The sequence below is a fragment of the Leptopilina boulardi genome, unplaced genomic scaffold, assembly GCF_019393585.1.
Source record: "Leptopilina boulardi isolate dan_hultmark-lab unplaced genomic scaffold, ZJU_Lbou_2.1 LbouV2_377, whole genome shotgun sequence".
Classification (NCBI taxonomy): Eukaryota; Metazoa; Arthropoda; class Insecta; order Hymenoptera; family Figitidae; genus Leptopilina; species Leptopilina boulardi.
The window spans coordinates 871,140-891,003 of NW_026137948.1; the positions used below are offsets into that span (position 1 = coordinate 871,140).

Here is a 19,864-nt window from a genome sequence, read left to right on the forward strand (position 1 = left end):
TCGCGTGTAGATTATAGGAAAAATATTGCGAACTTGATTGGAATTGATTAACATAGCGTTGTCAAAGAAAAACCATGAATTTTTAAGATAAATGACTAAGTTCCCCCCCCCCTAGCAGCCACATCTTTTGACATAAAGATCTCAAATTTGGTACACTTATGTATTTTTGCGCGAAAATTACAGGAAAAATATAGCAAACTTGATTCGGATCGATTTACATAGCGTTGTCAAAGAAAAATAAAAAATTTCGAAAAAACGGATTTATTCCCCTAGCGCACACAATATTCAACGCAGACAGGTCATATTTGGTGTATTAATGTATTTTAACGTAAAAATTACAGGGAAAAAGATGTGAGCACGATTGGAGTTAATGATTCATTTTTATCAAATTTTTAAAGAAAAATGATAATTTTAGGGAAAGAAATGTATTTTTCGACCATAAACTAAGAAAATTTTATCTAAAGTAATTCAAATTTATATATTTTTGTGTGTAGATTATAGAAATAATTTAACAAACATGATAAGAAGTTGTTTTAATTAAGTTTTTTTCGAAAAAGAAATTTTTTTTGAAAAAAGTGGACTTTTTTCATGGGGCGCATGATTATGTTCTAAAAATCATTAGTCAGAATTTACATTTTATCGAATTTTATTTGTCATAATTAGTTTTGAGCCGAATTTTTATTTGTCCGAATTAGTATTTTGCATAATTTTCATCAAACCGATTTTATATTTTACTGAATTTTTATATAACCGAAAATTCACTTCACAAAATTTTTATTTGTTCGAATTTTTATTTGTCAGAATTTTTATTTGCTCGAATTTTCATTTAACATAATAGGCATTTTAAAGAATTTTTATTGGGTAAAATTTTATTGCATAGAATTTTCTTTCAGATGAATTTTCATTTTTTGAATTATTATTTAATATAATTTTCATATAACCGATTTTTCATACTACAGGAGTGGGATTACAAATAGCGACAGAGCCACGAAGGTTTTGCTACGTAGCGATTCAAAGCAACATTCACATTAAAAATTTTTTAGCTATCGGGTGACTCAAAAAGTGGTATCATTTTGATAGATTTAAGTTGGTACACTTGTTTTTCTGTGTATTTTTTTTCTCATATTTGATTTATTTTATAATTTAACAATTTTTTTTAGAATCAAGAATGTATCAAATTCATAAGGATTTTCCACGATGAAGAAATGAAGCAATTAAAAAAAATATCTGACAAATTTTTCAAGTGTAACACTTCTAATCTCAAAAGTTATAAAAAAGGCAATTCTAGGCAACGATAATTATTAATATTATTATATTAACACTTTTATTTCTAAATTTAAACCTTAAATTTTTTTACAATTAATAATTATAAACTAAATGAAACATAATAATAATAAAGAAAAAAAGGAGACATTTATTTCCAATTTCTATCTTTACAAAAAATCAAGAAAATAATTCAACTTTATCCAATAATAATAAACTATTTACTTTTCTTTTTTATATTAATAATTAAATATTTATTGCATTTATATTTATTATCTTTTTCATAGGATTAAAAGTTTCTATTACACATTGTCTAAAATGGGAAAAAAATTTAATGTAAAAAATTTTGAAGATATAACCTCGAAAATAGAATTTTTGTTTTCACGCAAGGGTTAACTAAAAAAAATGTATACGGCATTTTTTGTGAGTTAAAGATTTCTTCAAGAAATGAAAATTTAAATCAATTTAATTAAAAAATTATTAATTAATTTAATTAAAAAAATTTATCAATTTTTAAATTTAGGCTGGTAAAGAATATCCTAATTTTAAATCTCATGCAATTATTATTTTTAATTCTTGCAATAAGATTAATTTTCTTAATTTTTATTTATTGAATTAAATTAAAAAAATTTATTTCCTTTATAAATTATTTTAACATTAAACTAGATAATTTATTTTTAAAGTTGTTATTTATTAAATTAATATGTTATTTACAATATTAAAGTATAATTTATTTCGTCACTAGTTAATTAATTTATTTGAAACTAACAGTTGTCAAACATGAAGTTAGAGAATTTATTCCACCTTCATATTGTATTTGTTTGCTACGTAGATAAAATATTTTAGGAAATTGACATGAATCCTATGTCAATGTCCTTATCTAGAGGGGTTATGTTTATATTTTCTTCTAAATGACCATCTTGCAGTTTAAGCTTTGAAGAAACTGTCAACGGTAATTTATTTTGGTCATGATTTGGAACAAATTTCACTAAAAATATGTAAGTTTTTAATTCTAAATAACGAAAAGCGCTACATAGCGACTAGCGCTATTAGTAATCCCACTGCAGAATTTTTACTTAACCGAAAAATCATTTAACAGAATTTCTAATTGATAGATTAATTATTTTTACTTTTCCTCTATTCCAGAGATTGTTTGCAAATAGAGACTATGTCTATCAAAGAAAATGGATGCACAATAAGGAAAAAGATACAGTTGTTATTGCAAGTAAAGCAACGGAACATCCAAAAGCTCCTAATAGGACTGATACCTATAGGTAAATTGACATTATTTAAGATTATTTACTAAGTTTTAATAAAACACTACATAGTTAGTCCGCAAAAAATGAAGTCAAGCGATAAAAGTTTATGTTACATGGGGTTTTCAGCACTGAATAATAAATTTGTTATTCTGACCAAAGGGATTTACTCATTAATCCATTAAGGATGGAAACTTGTGTAAATGCACGTTTTTTAAAGATTTTTTTATAAAAAAATGGTAAAGTTTACTGAATTTAAATAAAGCATACCTTAAAGTATACAATATAAGCTATGTGTAATAATTTTTTAAATTAAAAATATTGCAAAATGGCGGCGTTACAGGCGTTTAAAGTTAGATCTTTGGTTTTGCGCCGTGCAGCCTACTGGTCTCAAATCTTAACCAAAATCAAAAAATAAAATTTTTATCGTTTAAATATACAAATACGCTTTGCATGACGAAGAGAAAATTTAAAAAAAATTTTTTGTAAATTTGGGACCATTTTGAAAGAATTCAATTTTTGTTATATAGGTAAACAATCTACAAAAGAAATTGTTTAATTTTTTTTTAAAGCAGCTTGTCATGCAATAGCCAGTAAGTTAAAGGAGATTTTTGGTAAAATTTTTTTGGTTAAAATAAGTATACTAAAATGCTTGGTGTTGCTAATTATCAATCTTATATCAAAATTCCAAGTAGCGTATCCAAAATAAGGGAAGAATTTTGAAAAAATGTTCGGATTTTTCTAAAAATAGGTATCTAAGTGTTTTTGTGGTCGCTGATTACAAATTTGATATCAGAATTCCAAAATTTAAAATGACGGACATACAGATTCATATTGCTACCTCATAAAGGAAGTATTTACACGAACAAATTTGAGTGCGATTTTTGCCTTATTTCGGGGAAATTTGTTTGCAGTGATAATATTTAAGAATGGTTTTTTGCATAAATATTCAGTTATCTGTGCTCTACACTGCAAACCCGAACTCAAAAAATATTTAGTTTAAGATTTATATATTTCAATTATTATTATTATTATTATTATTGTAGTTATCCGAGAAATAATATTGGAATATTTTTTGTACATCTGATATAAGAAAAGAAACCACACACTGGTCGGAAGAATCAAATGCTCCTGCAGAATGCAAAGATACATTGGTAATTCGATTTAGTTTTTACAATCAATACCTTGTGCCCTTGACACTCGCCTTGTAAAATCCGGGAGCCAGCCGCAGATTTAGGTAGGTCATTTCCTCCCGGCCGATAATTTGTAAAATAATTGTTACAGTTGTGTCATGAAGCTACGTGACCGTCACCTGCGCTACCAGCGGTGGGTTGGGGAGCTACACCCTTCCCAACACGTAAAAAATATTATTTTCAGTCATTTCCTTCCGACTTATACTTTGTCAGATGATAGTTCACATCATAATATAAACAAATAAAAACGTCAGCTGGCTGTAAAGTGGTCGATTATACGTCAACCAGTCACTCTAACATGTAAAAAAATGGCACGGTGAACAGTTTTTGTCAGTAGCCGGGCATTAGAATGATCGCTTATTTACATACATACATTATTTGATACAATTTTCCACTTCGCGTGCATCACGCATTAAATAATAAAACTCACCCTTCTGTAATTCTAATTCCACATACGGGAATCAGCGTTCGTGTCCTGAAGACAATGAAAAACAAACTTATTGACATGGCTCAAAAGATCGAAGATGGACAGGATGAACGAAGGGTAAAAGAAACGATAGTCAGTCCAGAAAAGACTATTGCATCCCGTGTAGAGAAATTTTCTGAAGCGTCTAGACTTAAGCCTGGCGCAAGGTAGAAAGCATCTAGCATCGCTAGTCTTGTAGGTCTGGCTTGGCCCAGTTCTGGTGCTACTCAAGTACTAGTCAGTTCAAACATAGCGTTCGTGAAAGTCGTTGATTGTACGTTTAAATTAGAAAAGAAGAGATGTAGGTTTCTATACCAAAAATTTTGTTAAAGTCGTCAGTTATATGGAATTATAATGGAGTTTGTTCCTATAAGTAAGTCAAAATTTATAATATTAATAAAAGAAATATACCATGCGATTGTAAATCGAAAAACTAGAAAAAATTTGTCGTTTAAAAGTGAAAAACTAAAATGTTCTGCGTTGTTCCGTCTTAAAAGCTATTAAAAGTTTGTAGTTTAAAGTATGAGAAACAACATATTCAAAATTTAGCTGCCCATACTTGCCCGAAAAATTTTAATTGAATTTTTTGTGAAAAATACATGTGTTTCGTGAGTAACGCACGTGCTACTCTGTAGCATACTTTAGTACATAGGAATTCTCGGATTCTTTTATACATGTATGTTTAATAGCACTATGCTAGTTCAGAAAATGAACAAACTGGGCATATAGTGTATTAACCTAATTTGGATACGCTGAATACAATGGCGTTAGCCGTTTTTCAAGATCAAGTTAAATTTTCAAAATAATTGCCATTTTAGTTTTTTTTTTGGGTATTTGGACTTGAAACACGTTATTTGGGGGTTTTTGGTTTCGCTTTTTATGAATTCGGTGTCAGTTTTTCAAAATTTACAATTGCGTATTCAACATGGCAGACTTTTTTTCCAAAACGTTCGTATTTGCTTGAAACATTCTACGTGGGGGTTCTCGGGGTCACTGATTTCTAATCCAGTGTCCGTTTTTCATAATTCAAAAAGCAGATCTAATATGGCGGATTTCTTTTAAAAAATCGTTTGGATTCTATTGCTTCATGAAGCTCTCGTAAACATTTTAAAACATTTACTTTATATAAAGTAAATTTTACACATAATAGTAATTTTTAATTTGAAAATGTCTTAAATAATAGGCACTTTTACTGCGAACAGTAAGTTAAAATAATTTTTCAATTTATTATTTAAAACTGATTTTTTCTTTCCTTTTTTCTAACACGTTCTCTTATAGAACAAAGTATAGATATGATTATAATAACTTGAAGAGAATACTAAATTTTTTTCTTTTCTATATATATTTTCTATATCCTTTGACATAAATAAATTGGATAAAAATATATTACGAGGTTTTAACCTTATCATTTTAATGCAATTTTATTTGATTTTAGGGTAAAATCTTACTGGTCTTTCATGGTTATAAAGCCATATAAAGATATAAATGACTTTGGAATAGAGTTTGGGTTGACATATTTCGATGATCCCGGCATGAATATACCATCAGCTGTTACTTCTTGGGTTGCGATGAGCGGTAAGCAATGAAATAAATTTGACATAATTGCTGGCTTAGTGTTAAATAAATTGAAATTGGGCATTGCAAAAAGAATTATAATTATATTACCTTTTTGTATTGTATGTTAATAAAATTAAGCTTACACTAGATGGTGTAGATTGAGTTTGCAATGTTTTTATTTGTACGAAAAGTTCTTCGGGAACGTCGATGAAATCTGCATCAGCTGATAATTTTCTGAGCATCATTTATAGAACTACAGTGCGTATTATTTGATGTTAGAAGCGAGGTTTACCTTCCCATCTATTACACGCTAAATAATATCCGGTTAAGTAAAAGGAAAATAATTCTCGATTATCTAAACAGATTTTGAACATTTATATTCGGCGACTGACTATTCCAAGTAGCTGAAAACTCACGAAGTGTAGCACGACTTCAGTTTGGGCGATTTGCGGTTGTCGCTGTCCCAAAGGCTGTTGCCCAAAAATTGAGCATTCAGCACCACCGAAAAAGGAATGCAGCGTCACTAAAGGCGTGTTGCTTCTTTACCGACTCAGAGGCGCATATTTTTGGTATTTTGAACCCTCTCCCTCCCCTGCGTGATACTTTTTCTATTGTTAAAAAATTAAATTTCCATGGAACGTGATAGTTTGCTTACCCCCCTCCCATCCCTAAAGATATCACGTGATATATGGATGATCCCTCCATGCTTTTGTCTTTCTACTTACGTAGTTTATGTGAGATATCCAGCTGCGCAGTATATACTGCGTCTCTTGTCATAGAGTCTCTCATCCAGCAAGATACCTACCAGGATGCCGTGTATCGACTTTCGAATATAATACATGTTTTGTTTTATTGCAAAACATTCATATTATATACTTTCGGTCTGCACACGGCATCCTCATGAGAGACATGTTTGTTATCTGCTGGAGTTCTACTCAACGCTTTGTGTTTTTATGAATAAAAAGATAATAAAGAACAAAAAATTTATAAATATAAAAATGTCAAAAGTATAAGTCCAGAATTTGAATAATAGTATAAAAAAGTTGAAGTAAATTTAAATGTTCTAGAAGACACTGAAGTTGTTTTAGAATACCACTCGAGTTTGCGATTTTGTCCCAGGGTGGCTATTATAATTTAGATGAGTGTCCCAAGTGACACTCAAAAATTTTAAGTTTTGACAAGGAACTCTTCTGAAGATTGACTTTTCAACCCAGATATTCCAAAAGATTGATTGCTGCTCTTAACTTAAGTTACTTTTCAAGTTACTGAAAACTTATTTTAAAATTTGTCTTATCGAAATTCAATTTTTTTATTAAAAGTTATTAAATGAAAATATAAAATATTATTGTGGTACATGTAGGGTAGAAGTACCATTTGTGGACACTTTAAGCGATTTATCATCTTTTATTAAAAAAATAAACACTTTAACCCACTATATTTAATTATAATTTATTTTTTATCAAGTCTAATATATATTATTAATTTGATTATTGTAATTAAAAATATTTTTAAACTTTATTTATTATTAAAAAATAAATAAATTGCTTTAGAAGTCCTTTTTCACCAGTAGTGGCCACAGCAACATTTGTGACCGCCTTTTGTTCCACTTTTGGCCACGAGCTTATTTAAATATTTAAGGTTATTATTTAAAATTAATATTATTAATATATATTTATTCTTTATATATATTATAAAAGAGATAAATTATAAAAATATTGCTATTAATTTTAAATAATAATTATTTACTTAGCAGTGATGTTATAACAGTTTATACTAACAATTCACAAAAAATTGTTTTAATGTGCACTGTAAAAAATAAATATTTCTTTTCAATTGAGCCAACTGAACTTCTATCAAAAATAAGTTGCCACAGTGTTCTCAAATTATTTCAGAATTCTATAAATGTACATATAATGTAATATAATAACTTCATAAAATTTAATAATATTAAAAGAAATGGTATCAAATGGTACATCTACCCAATTTATTAATTTTAAGTTATTCTTTTCGTTAGAGTAAAAGTAACGAATTCTGCAAATCCTACCCATGGAATCAAACCTTCAAAATTAGTCACTTTGTATTTGTTACAATCGGAAATATCAGAATTTAGTACTTCTCACATTCTTTTAAATTAATTTCTTATAGTAAAACAAATCTTGTCCACTATTTATACACGATGGAACTATCACTTTTTGTGATCTTTTTAAATTACGAAATTATTAAGTTTTTAAAGTAAGAAAAAAGTGCAAAGAAAGTAACAAAATAACTTAAATTTTTTATTAATTTATTATAAAAATAAAATAAAATTATTGTGTTGACTATCGCCTGTTATAAATCTTATTAAGATTTATAAGAGGTGTGAGAACCTCCTAAAGATTGAATTTAGGATTGTAAATTCCCTTGTCGAACAAATATTATGCTCTAGAGGAACTCTACGCAAGGCTTCTTGAACGTTTTTATTGGGCAACTCCTTAAGTAAACGTTCTCTTCTATTTTCAATCGTTTCAGCTCTTTTGCAACAAATAATCTGAAGAATTTGTTTAAAATTTTTAAACATTTGAGAGTCAGGGACAAAAACTGATGTTAATTTAGTGAACAAAGTCTGAGGAGTGAGATCAGAATCAAAATATTTTGTTTTTTGAGAGAACAGGAGGAAGATTTATAATTAACTAAACCTCTATTATGTCTGAACACGTGGTTAAGGTCTCGAGTTGAGCGAAAAGACCTCGAGGACTCCTCCTCTGACATTTCCGAAATTTCCAACATACTTCAATGCGAAGAAAATAACCAACTTGACCATTAGACCGTTAATCACAACACTGAAAACGATAAACCAACAAAAAAAATTAACTTTTTAAGAAGAATCACAGATTTTATCAACCAAAGATGACGAAAAACTTAACCGCTATGACAAGAGACGCAGTACCTATACTAAGCAGCTGGATATCCCACATAAATTACGTAAGTAGAAAGACAAAACCATGGAGGAAAAAGGATGAAAGATGGTCATCAAGGCGGATTCTCAACAGCTTCACTCATAAGGATGCCATATATCGGCCTAAATCATATAATAATAAGTTTACAGAATTGTTTATATTCCTTACTTTATTGCCCTCATAAAATCCCCTTTTTTAACAATTGAGGGTCTGGATTGGATAAGTGCCCCTGTGCTCGTTTGGTCGCTTTCATACCAGTCAAGCGCACTAAAAAGTAAAAAAATTAAAATTTGTCATTTTAAAAAATTCTATCTTGTAAAGCATGAAAAAAGCAACTTTTTTCTCTTTGATTTTTTTGTAGCACGAATATTATAGTTATGTAAATATAGTTATACAAATTATAGTTTATATTAGGGGGTAAAATTCCTGTAGCGTACTAAGTGAAAAAAAAGTTGATCGGAACGGAATGTAACTTGCACATAGTTTAGCCCTAGGGGTGAGTATTTTAACCACAAAGTATTGTTAGGTTTTTCAAAAACTGTAGGAGAGGGAGGAGGTTGAATTTTTTTTTTAAATTTAAACAGTGAATTCTTGATGACTTGTAACTTTTAAACAGAAAGATAAAAAATGTTGATCTATATGTTTTGGAAAGATTTTTTCCTGCTCTTTCGAATTTTAGGATGACTTTAGAACGTTCCAAAGTGTCCTAGGACATTGCGTCAATGTTCCAAAGACATAAAAAAGACGACTTAAAGACGCCCAAAGTATATTCTATGTCTTCCCCAGAACAGTCTTGAGAATGTCCTAAAATTGTCCCAAAAATGTTTTTATTACGACTATAGAAAGTCCCCAGAATTTCCTAAACATATCCCCGAAATGTCAAAAAACGTCTTAAGAATGTCCTGAAATTGTCCCCAAAATGTTCCAACCATATCCTGAGAATGTCCCAAATATGTCCTGAGAATGTATCAAAAATATGCTAAAAATGGCTAAGTAATGTACTAAAATGTTCTAAAATTTTTGATAAACAAAATGAATATTACGTTGAAATTATGTATACTTCATAGACTAAAGAGCGCGTAATGTAAAGGGTATAAAGTCTTAATCGTCAAACGACCCACAACACCGAAGTGCTCTTGAAGATCCAAATACACAAAAAAACTATATCGTGATTACTGGTCATATATATTGATCCTTATGGGCTAATTCGCCGAAAAAGGATTATGTTCTGAGAATGTACTAAACGTGTCCAAAAAATGTCCAACAGACTTCTTTGTAATATCCTTAATATGTCTAAAAAATGTTCTGAAAAGAATCAAATTTTTTCCATAATTTTCAAAAATATCTTTAAGGTTTCTTAAGGATATTTTTGTAACTGCTCTAGGCCAGACATAGATCTTGTTTTGGATGTCTTTATTTCATTCATTCTGACATTTACAGGATGCCTTTTTAGGGACATTTTTGGGATGTCCTAAGGATATCTTTAGAACGACTTCTTAACAATGTCCCAAGAACGTTCCGAAAAGGATGTCCTTGGGACATCTAGTGGATGACCTTGCCCATTGGGATTTTTGAAAATCAAAAATATTTTTGACTTTTTTTTTAAATTCGGTCTTTTTTATATTATATATTTTTTTAAAAGCTAAAAATTTGTATTTTCAACACAAAAATATTGAGATGTCCTTTTTTGTTATTTTCGAGATATTAATTAATTAATGTTAATATATGGACTATTTTGAATTAGAGCATTTTTTATAAACAATTGCCATGTTAGCCAATTGTTTATTAATAATCTACTAATCCAAAGTATAGTACAATTTCGGTAAGTGTCGGGTGCCATTCTCCTACTTTTTGTGTGCGCATCGAAAATCAGCGCCGTATAAAATCGTTTTTAAATATGTACGTTTATAAAATAAAAATAATGTTGTTATTTTACAATTCTTTACTATACATTGCGATGCATTACTTCACAATTCGTTACTATACACTATTTACACATAAAACCGATATAATGTTCGACGGGTTAAACCTGACGAACGTGAGTAAAACTCTCTACAAAGATTTTCGGAGTAAACCTCCTAGTCAAGTGGGTAAGACCCACTCGGACTCCGTGTAGCACGAGAGTGACGATACTCAGCTAACTCAGCGGGAGCGCAGCTTATATAGCCTATCGGTGGGCTGGGCGCACGCGAGTGAGCTTTGGCGATGCGGTCCGCGCGACGAAATCGGGTACTACGTCTTTGTGCTCCGCGGTCGGTAACATGTTTATCGACGCGCGATAATATTTAGTAAAAATATTTACCGGCCGATTTCTAACTATCATTACAATGTTTTTAATTATGAATTTGAAGTGGGTAAATTAAATTTTAATCTAATTATATATTAAATTATTATTCACTCTTTTATATTCGAGAAGAATTATTCATTATACATTAATAAGCATTGGAAGACACCATGATACGGCACTGTCTGCTGCCCTACCATAACTCAAGGGGCAATCCGACTGTACTTATTATGGGGCTCGTTGGATGCGGAATTATGTCAACTTTCTTTTAGTAACATCAGAATTACAATAACTTTATTTGTTTATAAAATATATCATTTTTTATTAACATTAATTATTTTATTTTAATTTTATTTTTATTTTACACATGTAAACGGGCTTACAAAAATAATATGCCCTTTAATAATAATAAAAGTATTACATAATAAAAAAAAGGTCATGGATGTAATCCAATCGAAAGAACAGTTTTAAGAGGTGCTTTTTACATAATCCGCTAGTGTTTTTAGAAATTTGTTACTTGCTCTATCAAAGAAGTCAATCTCGCTTGCTTTATTCGCTTCCCTAAATACACGCGTTAGAGGTGAATTTCCACCAATAATTAATTAATAAATATCTCGAAGGCAACGAAATATGACATTTTTAGTTAATTAATTAATTATTAAGGTTTATAGAAAATGATATATTTTATAAGCAAATAAAATTATCGTAATTGTAATGTTACTAAATAAAAGTTGACATAATTCCGCATCCAACGAGACCTATTTGAAGTACTTTGGATTAGTGGATTGTTAATAAACAATTGGCTAACATTGCAATTGTTTATAAAGAATCCTCTCATCCAAAATAGTTCATATAGGACTCGTTGGATGCAGAATTACGTCAGCTTTCAATTGGTAGTTTCAGAATTGCAATAATTTTATTTATTTGTAAAATATTTTATTTTTTATTAACATTAATTAATTAATTAATATCTCGAAAACAACAAAAAAGGACATCTCAATATTTTTTGTGGTGAAAATACACATTTTTAGCTTTAAAAAAAAAATATAATATAAAAAAGACCGAATTTAAAAAAAAAGTCAAAAATATTTTTGATTTTCAAAAAAGAGTCAAATTTGGAATTTTTTGAAAAAAGTTTTGCACTATTCGAAAGAGCAGGAATAAACCTTTCTAAAACATATAGATCAAATTTTATTTTATCTTTCTATTAAAAAGTTACAAGTCATTAAAAATTCACTGTTTAAATTTTTCAAAAAAGTTCAACCTGCTTCCTCTCCTACAGTTTTTGAAAAAACTTATCAATACTTTGTTGTTAAAGTACTCAACCCTAGGGCTAAACTATGTGCAAGTTACAGCCTGATCCGATCAACTTTTTTTCAATTAGTACGCTACAGAATTTTTACCCTATAAATAAAAACTGAATATCTTTATTTATGATTGAATTTAATTGAAACTTGGTGTAAAAACATAATTTATTCTAAGGAAGACGACAAAATGATAAAAATATTTGAGAATTAAATTTTTTTTACGTTGTAGTGCGCTTTACGTTGTAAGAGCACTTGTCCGTACCAGACCTTCAATTGTATTACAATAATGTTTATGGTCAATTTGTGTTTGTGTTTAAATAAAATATTTTATATTGACTTTCCCAAATCTCCAATATATTCTACTTGTTTTCAACAGCTATAAATGCAATGAAATGAGAACAAATTTTTGAATATTGGCTCTGACGGAGCTGACCATCACAGGCTATTTGAATTACTTTCTGTAAAATACAAATTCCTTGTAGTAAAATTTTGTTTTAATTAAATGTATACACTTGGTATTGAAAAAATGTAGGAGAGTGGGGGGAGTAGTGCTCCAGGTTTTGTTTTTCGATCAAAACTATTACATAAGTTTTTTTTTGTCTATTCTACCTATTATATGGAACTTTTAGTACACGATCAAACACATCTTTTGGCATAATTGATTAATTAAAATTCAAAACGGAAATAGAAATTTTGCTTGTTTTTCGAAAATACTGGTTTTATGACTTGTCAAAAACAGTGGGGAGTTGTGCTCCACTGTTGAAAATTGAAGAAAAAGAAATATTTTTTAGAATATTCTTTATTTAAATTATGAAATATGAAAAAAGTAAGATAACTTACATAAAGTAAAGTAATAGATAAGATAATAAAAGATTAATTTTATATAATTTAGATAAAATTAAATTACTTTAAAAATAATTGAATGAAACTAGGTAATTAATTTCATTTATAGCGAATACAGATATAAAAAGTCTCTTTTCATTAAAGAACAATATTTAAATTACATAAACATTCTAATTATTTATAAATAATGCAAAATAAAAAAAGAAGAGTGCGTATTGGGATTAAAAACTGTTAAATATGATGCGAGGCACAACTCCCCATTTTCTACATTTTCAAAATAGTCATAGAATAGTTAATACATCGAATGTTTATGCGAATTTTTTTTGTATGTCGAAAGTTATTAATGTCAGCTAATTTTTATGCATCAAACATTGTGATCACTTTAAAAAAATAGTTTAAATTTGTCATATTAATTGCCATCATAATAAAATTATGATTGAGCACCCCTTACGAAAAAATATGACATGACAAAAATGATGCTCATGAATGTCCTTCTTGTGAGTGTGGTTATTTCGCGATGGCACTCAAAAAATGACATGGAAAAACTGACATACAAAAAATGTCTAAATACAAATTTAAATACAAATTAAGTAAAAAGGTATTAATTTAAAAATACTATGTTTATTTATAAAAGATTACAGTTTAATTTAACATTGATTATAATTTCATTTAACACATATTTGACTTTGATGAAAAATACTTTTATATAGATATCATATTTTTTACAGTTTAGTAAACAATTAACCTGTTTCAATGGCGAGGTTATTTTTATTATTAATTTATATTTTGCAAGGGTTTCCCTTTTCGTCCTCTTGCATTGCTTAATTTTGTCCTTAGCGATATCCTAAATAATTTTTGGACGTCCTGGCTTTTCCCGAATTTTGACATTGTAATATCTGTAAATAATTTTAAAGTGTTATGGTTTAGCTTTGATATATTGAACAATATATTTAATAATTACAATACTGTTGAAAATTGTGCGAACTATGATTTTTCGATCACTATAAAACGGTTTAAATTTTAAAAAATATTAAAACTAAAACTTTTTCCTTTTTATTTTATAAAAGCTAATAAAATTGTGAAAGAAGTGACACCTTGATAAACAGAATATATTAATTTTAAAAATAGATATCTAATAAAACCCCAATTTTCAATGTTTTTACTATTTTTTTTTATTTATGTGGAAAAAATTAATATTTTTAAACGTTCGTGTGCTCATTTGAATTTTATTTTGTTATATAATTCATATTATTCAAAACAATTCATTTACACATTCTTCCCTAGTGTATACAAACCGTGAAAGTTGTCTAAAAAAAATTCAAAAAATTAAAGTTCAATACTATAACAAAATTTAATTTTTAAAAATCAAATACATTAATAATCTTAAACTTCTTTGATTTATGTAATTAAGTTTAAGATTTATATATTTTACTAATCATTTTTTGTCATTTAAACATTAATCATAATTTTTTGAATTTTTATGAGCCAACTCATAAAGAATCAATTTAACATATTATCTTTGTGAAGGTGTCATTTTTTCAGAATTTTATTACCTTGAATAAAAGAAAGAGGAAGAAATTTTAGTTTTAATGTTTTTGCATATTTAAACAGTTTTATAGTTGTTGAAAAAGCAGAGGTCGCACAATTTGTAATTGTAGTGTAATTCAATTTTCAACTAAATAAATTTTACAATTTTCTTTTACCAATAACAGTCGAAAATTTTGATGTAAACATCTTATATTAAAAAAAATTCTTTTTTCCAAAATCCCCTACGTACTTCAATAGATTTTTAGTTATAAATTCTTCTCCGAGGAATTCCAATTTTCAAAAAAATAATATGTTATTTTTTCTATAGGACAATATTTAGAAGATACATTGAACAATATATTTTGTTAAAAAATTATAATGAAAATTTTAATAAAAAAATGCTGAAAAGTATAGGAGACCTTGAAAAATGGCCACAGTTTAGGAATCCATATATTAAAATTAATTTTTTAAAAATGCATCCCTACTCTGGATTGGTTTCTGGAAGCATCCAGATTGGTGATAATATTTTTTAAGAAATTTAATTTTTCTCGATGTAATTCTGAACTTTAACCATTTTTCAAGGTCTTCTATATTTCTGAACATTTTTTTTTAATTTAGTTCTTATTGATATTTAAAAAAGCAGTACTATTTTTGTATCATTGATACACAAATTTGAGAAATTCAAGAGCTACGCTAAAAAATATTACCAAAAAACTAAAACATTATTTTTTTCTAAAACTTATCGTTCAAAGTGAAAACACGAACAAAATATATAAAATACGAAATAAATAATTAATTCAGAGGCAATACTTACTTAACATATCTTCGACACACTTTTCATCAAGTTGAGATAATGGAGGACAGTTTTTATTTATATTGGCATAGCAGATTTTCCCGGTTAATGAGGATGAAGCAAGTTCCTTTTTTTGAAAAATTACGTCAGCTAAAACTGAGGTGAATTTACTGACACTTTTTGTACTGCATGCAATCGACTTTTGAAAGTCGGCAAATTCTCCTGCCTATGTTTATTATTTTTTTTGTTTTTAATATTTTAACTTCATTTGGACTCTCACGTGTTTTATCTATAAATTCAATATCATCCGTAGGACTTCTAGTTTCATGCTCATTGAACGATTGTAATTCTCCCTCTACCGCATTAAAATCTTGCTCTCGATTGCCTGAGAGTTAATTATTTTCAATAATATTTTCTGGTATTTCCTCTAAAACAAAATCATTATTTTCTTTGAATGCTTCAGCAATATTTGTTAAAGTGTCGCTACTTTCTATATTGTTTAAAACTTCGTCTCCATTACTTTCCTCAAAATGGTTCTGAAATTAATAAAAAAAATTTTTACTTTAATTTTATGAAAAAAACTTAAATATTTTACATTAATTAAATTTTATGTTTTACTGTTTATGTTCAATTTTTTTTATTTCAAAATTAAAATTTTATTTTATGATATTTTGAGGTTTTTTTTCAAATAAAAATCAAAAATATTTAAACATTGTTAACAATTTGATAATATCCCGTTTTCTCTATAAAAATAAAAAAATGAACACTTACATAATTTTCATTTCTGCTTCTTCCTTCATTTATTAGTTTTAAAAGTTGTTGAGATTTCTCTTTTCATTTAATCGTTTTTCTACGATGGTTTTTATTTTTACAAGCAACCTAAATATTAAAAAAAATTATATATAATTATTTATAAAACATATATGGGACGTTCTTTGTCAACCGGACCACCCCATCTCTCTATAATTGGTTTAATTTAAAAAAAATTTAGCATATTGGAAAAATTAGCTTGGAATGTCTACTTTTTAATCCCGTTGGGCGCTTTTTGAAATTCAAAATGGCGACTTAAATATGGCGCCTAAACGACATAAAAAACACAAAAAATCCACTAATATGATCTATATTATTGTTTAAAGCTTCACATATGACGATAAAAATAACGACAACATAGTTTACTTACAAACTGTTAACGTATCTCCTTTCAAAATTCAAAAATTCAAAATGGCGGATTAAATATGGCGGATAAAATTAAAAATTGAGCTAGGCTCGTGAAAATTACAACTCGGGGGTTTTTGAGATTGCTGTTTACGAATTTGATGTCAGTTTTTAAAAATTATAAATGGCGGATTCAAAATGGCGGACCAAAAATTTATAAAATTGAGCTAATTTCGTAAAAATGGCTACATAGGGGTTTTTTTGGTCGCTGATTACAAATCCGATGTCAGTTTTAAAAAATTTTTAAATGGTTGATGACAAATCTCTATTTAAAATTCAAAATAGCGGATAGAATTAAAAAATTAAGCTAGTCTTGTGATTATTAATTAAATAATCCTCACGTAATTTCCATAAAAAGTTATCTGGCGTTGTATTTGATAAGTTCAAATGGCACTTTTTTACGTTCAATATAAAAAAGTTAGATCAATTTTTTATATTTTGGTCCACCATTTTGATGTTTCAAAAAGTAACGATGATTTCGTAAAGATTGTCCTGAAAAACCCTTAGGTAGACATTTTAAGGAGTTTAGCTTAATTTTTTGGATTTTTGGTCAGCCATTTAGAATATTTAAAAAGTAACCGCAGATTCGTAATCAGTGACCCCGAAAACCCCGGAGTAAACAATTTCACGTGTTTAACTTAATTATTTAAATTTTGGGCTACTAATTTGAGTCCGCCATTTTGAATTTTTAAAAACTAATAACGGACTTGTAATCATAATTAGAACCTCGAGGAACGAAGGGTTCGCGAGATACTGCGCGGGACTGTGGGTGGTTGGGAGTGGGTGGCTGTGGGTGGCGCACAGTGGATGACTCAAAAGTGAAAGGTGCGCGGCAGATTTGCGTGTACGGTCACCGGGGCCCGTTGGTAGTCCATGCGTCAAGTGGGGATAAAGTTCAGTGGTGGGATGTTGTGAATGGTGGGGACTACATGTACCTCAGGCGATTCCCGTGGCAAGGAAAGTCATTCTGTTTTAGCTTCCAGAATCAGCAGCATCAGACCTCCAACACTAGCCATATATCTATAACAATCCTCTTCAGAGGTCTCATTCCAGTACAAAACTTTGTTGAAGAAGCAGTACCAAGAGCATCAGCGTTAGTTAATCTTAGTCTTATATTCTTATACATAAATTATATCAAATTAATCATAATCCTTTTTTGTGTTTTAGATTCAAGAATATCAAGTCAATCTTCCTACAAGAGACAAACATTCGTTTGCATTGCCAAATTTTATAGCAGCATTGTAAGTTTACTCAAATTATATATCTTTGCATAAATTTCTCTTAATATTCATCAAATTGATTATAATTCTATTTCTGTTTCAGATATACTAAAAGTAGCAGAGTGAAGCTTCACAACATCATCTTCGGGAGGCATCTTTAAAAAGCGTTTGTCATCGAGCACTACCTCACCCCTTTACCACCACTACTTCCTTTCCAACTTGTTCCAAATTCTTTTGATCGGTTTTTCAGATTTTTTTAGGTTATTTTCAGCATTTTTTCAGCCTTCTTTTTAGCGTTCTTTTCAGTATTATTTTCAGCGTTCTTTTCAGATTTTTTCAGCTTTTTCCTCATTTAATCCTTTTCAGAATTTAAAAAAAAAATGTCTAACCGTAGAAATATCGAAACATCTTAACCATACACCTCTATTGATAGTTTCAATGAGATTTGTGAAGCCTCAGACAATTTCATTGATGCTGCCAATATAGAGTTATGCTCTAGAAAATCCGGTGACGATCGACTCATTAGTGCGTTTCAGTGGCATCACAAGTCTAGACAAAATTATGCAATTTTAATTCAATTTTTTAGAAAATATAGCTTCTCAGTTCTTCAAAAACATAGGATCTTAACGTTATTACATCATATAAATTACTTGAAATGCCACTTTGATTCGCTAATGAAGCACGGTGCAGGACTTAATCAAACAAATGAAAAAATTAAATGGGCTCTAACTGATTCGGGTTTTAATAATCAATTACAAACCGGTACAGTCATTAATTTAAGTCACTTAGATGTTAATGAATTTTTAGATGATGCCTTTGTTCCTTTTGAAAATCACATTAAAACTTGCTTAGACACGTTCGGTCCGTTGAAAGTATATACAGTATTCAATGCAAAATATAAAAAACTTTTACCTGACGGCACTACAGAATTCGATATAAAATATTTCATTAATAAGTCAGAGTCAATTTTCCCTTCAACTGAGTTACGCGATTGGTATAATGATTATGTAAAGCAGAAAACCCTTAAAGAAATTGAAGATTTTCAAGATAAAGAATCAAATTGGCAACTCTATTCAATCCATAGATTAGATGTCAATATTAACAAATACAATCCTTTGCGTGTTGGTTCTTTTATTGATCTACCGCCATCTATTAAAGCTAAACGTGCCTGTGTCAATGTCAGAAATGAAGAGGATAATGAATGCTTAAAGTGGGCAATATTATCGGCATTGTATGAAGCTTCGTCAAATCCATCTCGTTTGCAAAACTATGAAAATATTCAGCATCATTTAAATTTTACAAATATTAAATTCCCCGTAGCACTGAATGACGTTGCAAGATTCGAAGTGCTTAACAATATTTCAGTAAATGTTTATTGTCTTATTAAACGAAAGGGGAAATTCACCGTCTCGCCAATCCACCTAACCTCGCAGAAACGTTCGAAACATGTTAATCTCCTACGTGTTGATGATCACTACATTGATGAGGATGATGATAAAGAAGATTCTTCAATTTCCAACAAATATCACTATGTTTGGATATAATCTTTATCGCGTCTAATAAATAACCAAGTCTCAACAAATGGGCATGCGTTATTTATTTGCGATCGTTGTCTTCACTATTTCAGAAGCAACGATAAACTTACCGAGCACGTTGAGGATTGACAGAAAATGAATAACACCAAAATCATCTTACCGAAACCCGGATCTAATAGCATTCAATTCAAGAACTTTAGTAATAAAGAAAAAGTACCATTCATCATATATGCAGATTGCGAGAGACTACTAGTTCCAGGGGAGAATTCTTCATCTATGGGATGTCGCACAGAAGTAGTTCAACAACATCAACTTCTCAGTATCGGATTCTATTTAAAGAGTTATGATGACTCTTTAAATGAATACACGGCATCACCTAAGAATGAAGAAGATCCGGCGAGATGGTTTGCAAAAGAGTTGAAAAAGTTGGCGGAAGAAATTGAACCTACATTTATGGTAAATATTGCAA

General features: G+C 29.0%; 2 protein-coding genes and 1 long non-coding RNA gene across 8 annotated transcripts in view; 1 reads left to right on the top strand and 2 right to left on the bottom strand.

The window, feature by feature from the left end:
- LOC127287886 (pseudouridylate synthase 7 homolog) overlaps window positions 1–19,864 on the bottom strand; it is a 757,063-nt gene that overhangs the window by 376,903 nt on the left and 360,296 nt on the right. The gene's annotated exons all lie outside the window — the stretch shown is intronic.
- LOC127287889 (stAR-related lipid transfer protein 7, mitochondrial) overlaps window positions 1–19,864 on the top strand; it is a 179,775-nt gene that overhangs the window by 114,080 nt on the left and 45,831 nt on the right. For all 4 annotated transcript variants that reach the window (XM_051315042.1, XM_051315040.1, XM_051315041.1 and 1 more), the window contains 2 exons: window positions 2,410–2,537; window positions 5,614–5,753. In XM_051315042.1, the coding sequence (XP_051170999.1) occupies window positions 2,410–2,537; window positions 5,614–5,753 (268 nt within the window). The remainder of the gene's footprint in view (window positions 1–2,409; window positions 2,538–5,613; window positions 5,754–19,864) is intronic.
- Window positions 13,857–19,864, bottom strand: part of LOC127287902 (uncharacterized) — a 103,372-nt gene continuing 97,364 nt past the window's right edge. Inside the window, exons 1-3 of one of the 2 annotated variants that reach the window (XR_007843960.1) lie at window positions 16,197–16,319; window positions 15,447–15,961; window positions 13,857–14,001 (exon numbers count right to left, since the gene is read on the bottom strand). This is a non-coding gene — a long non-coding RNA (uncharacterized LOC127287902). Of the gene's footprint in view, window positions 14,002–15,446; window positions 15,962–16,196; window positions 16,320–19,864 lie in introns of those variants that run through there. The other variant, XR_007843959.1, reaches the window with a different exon arrangement.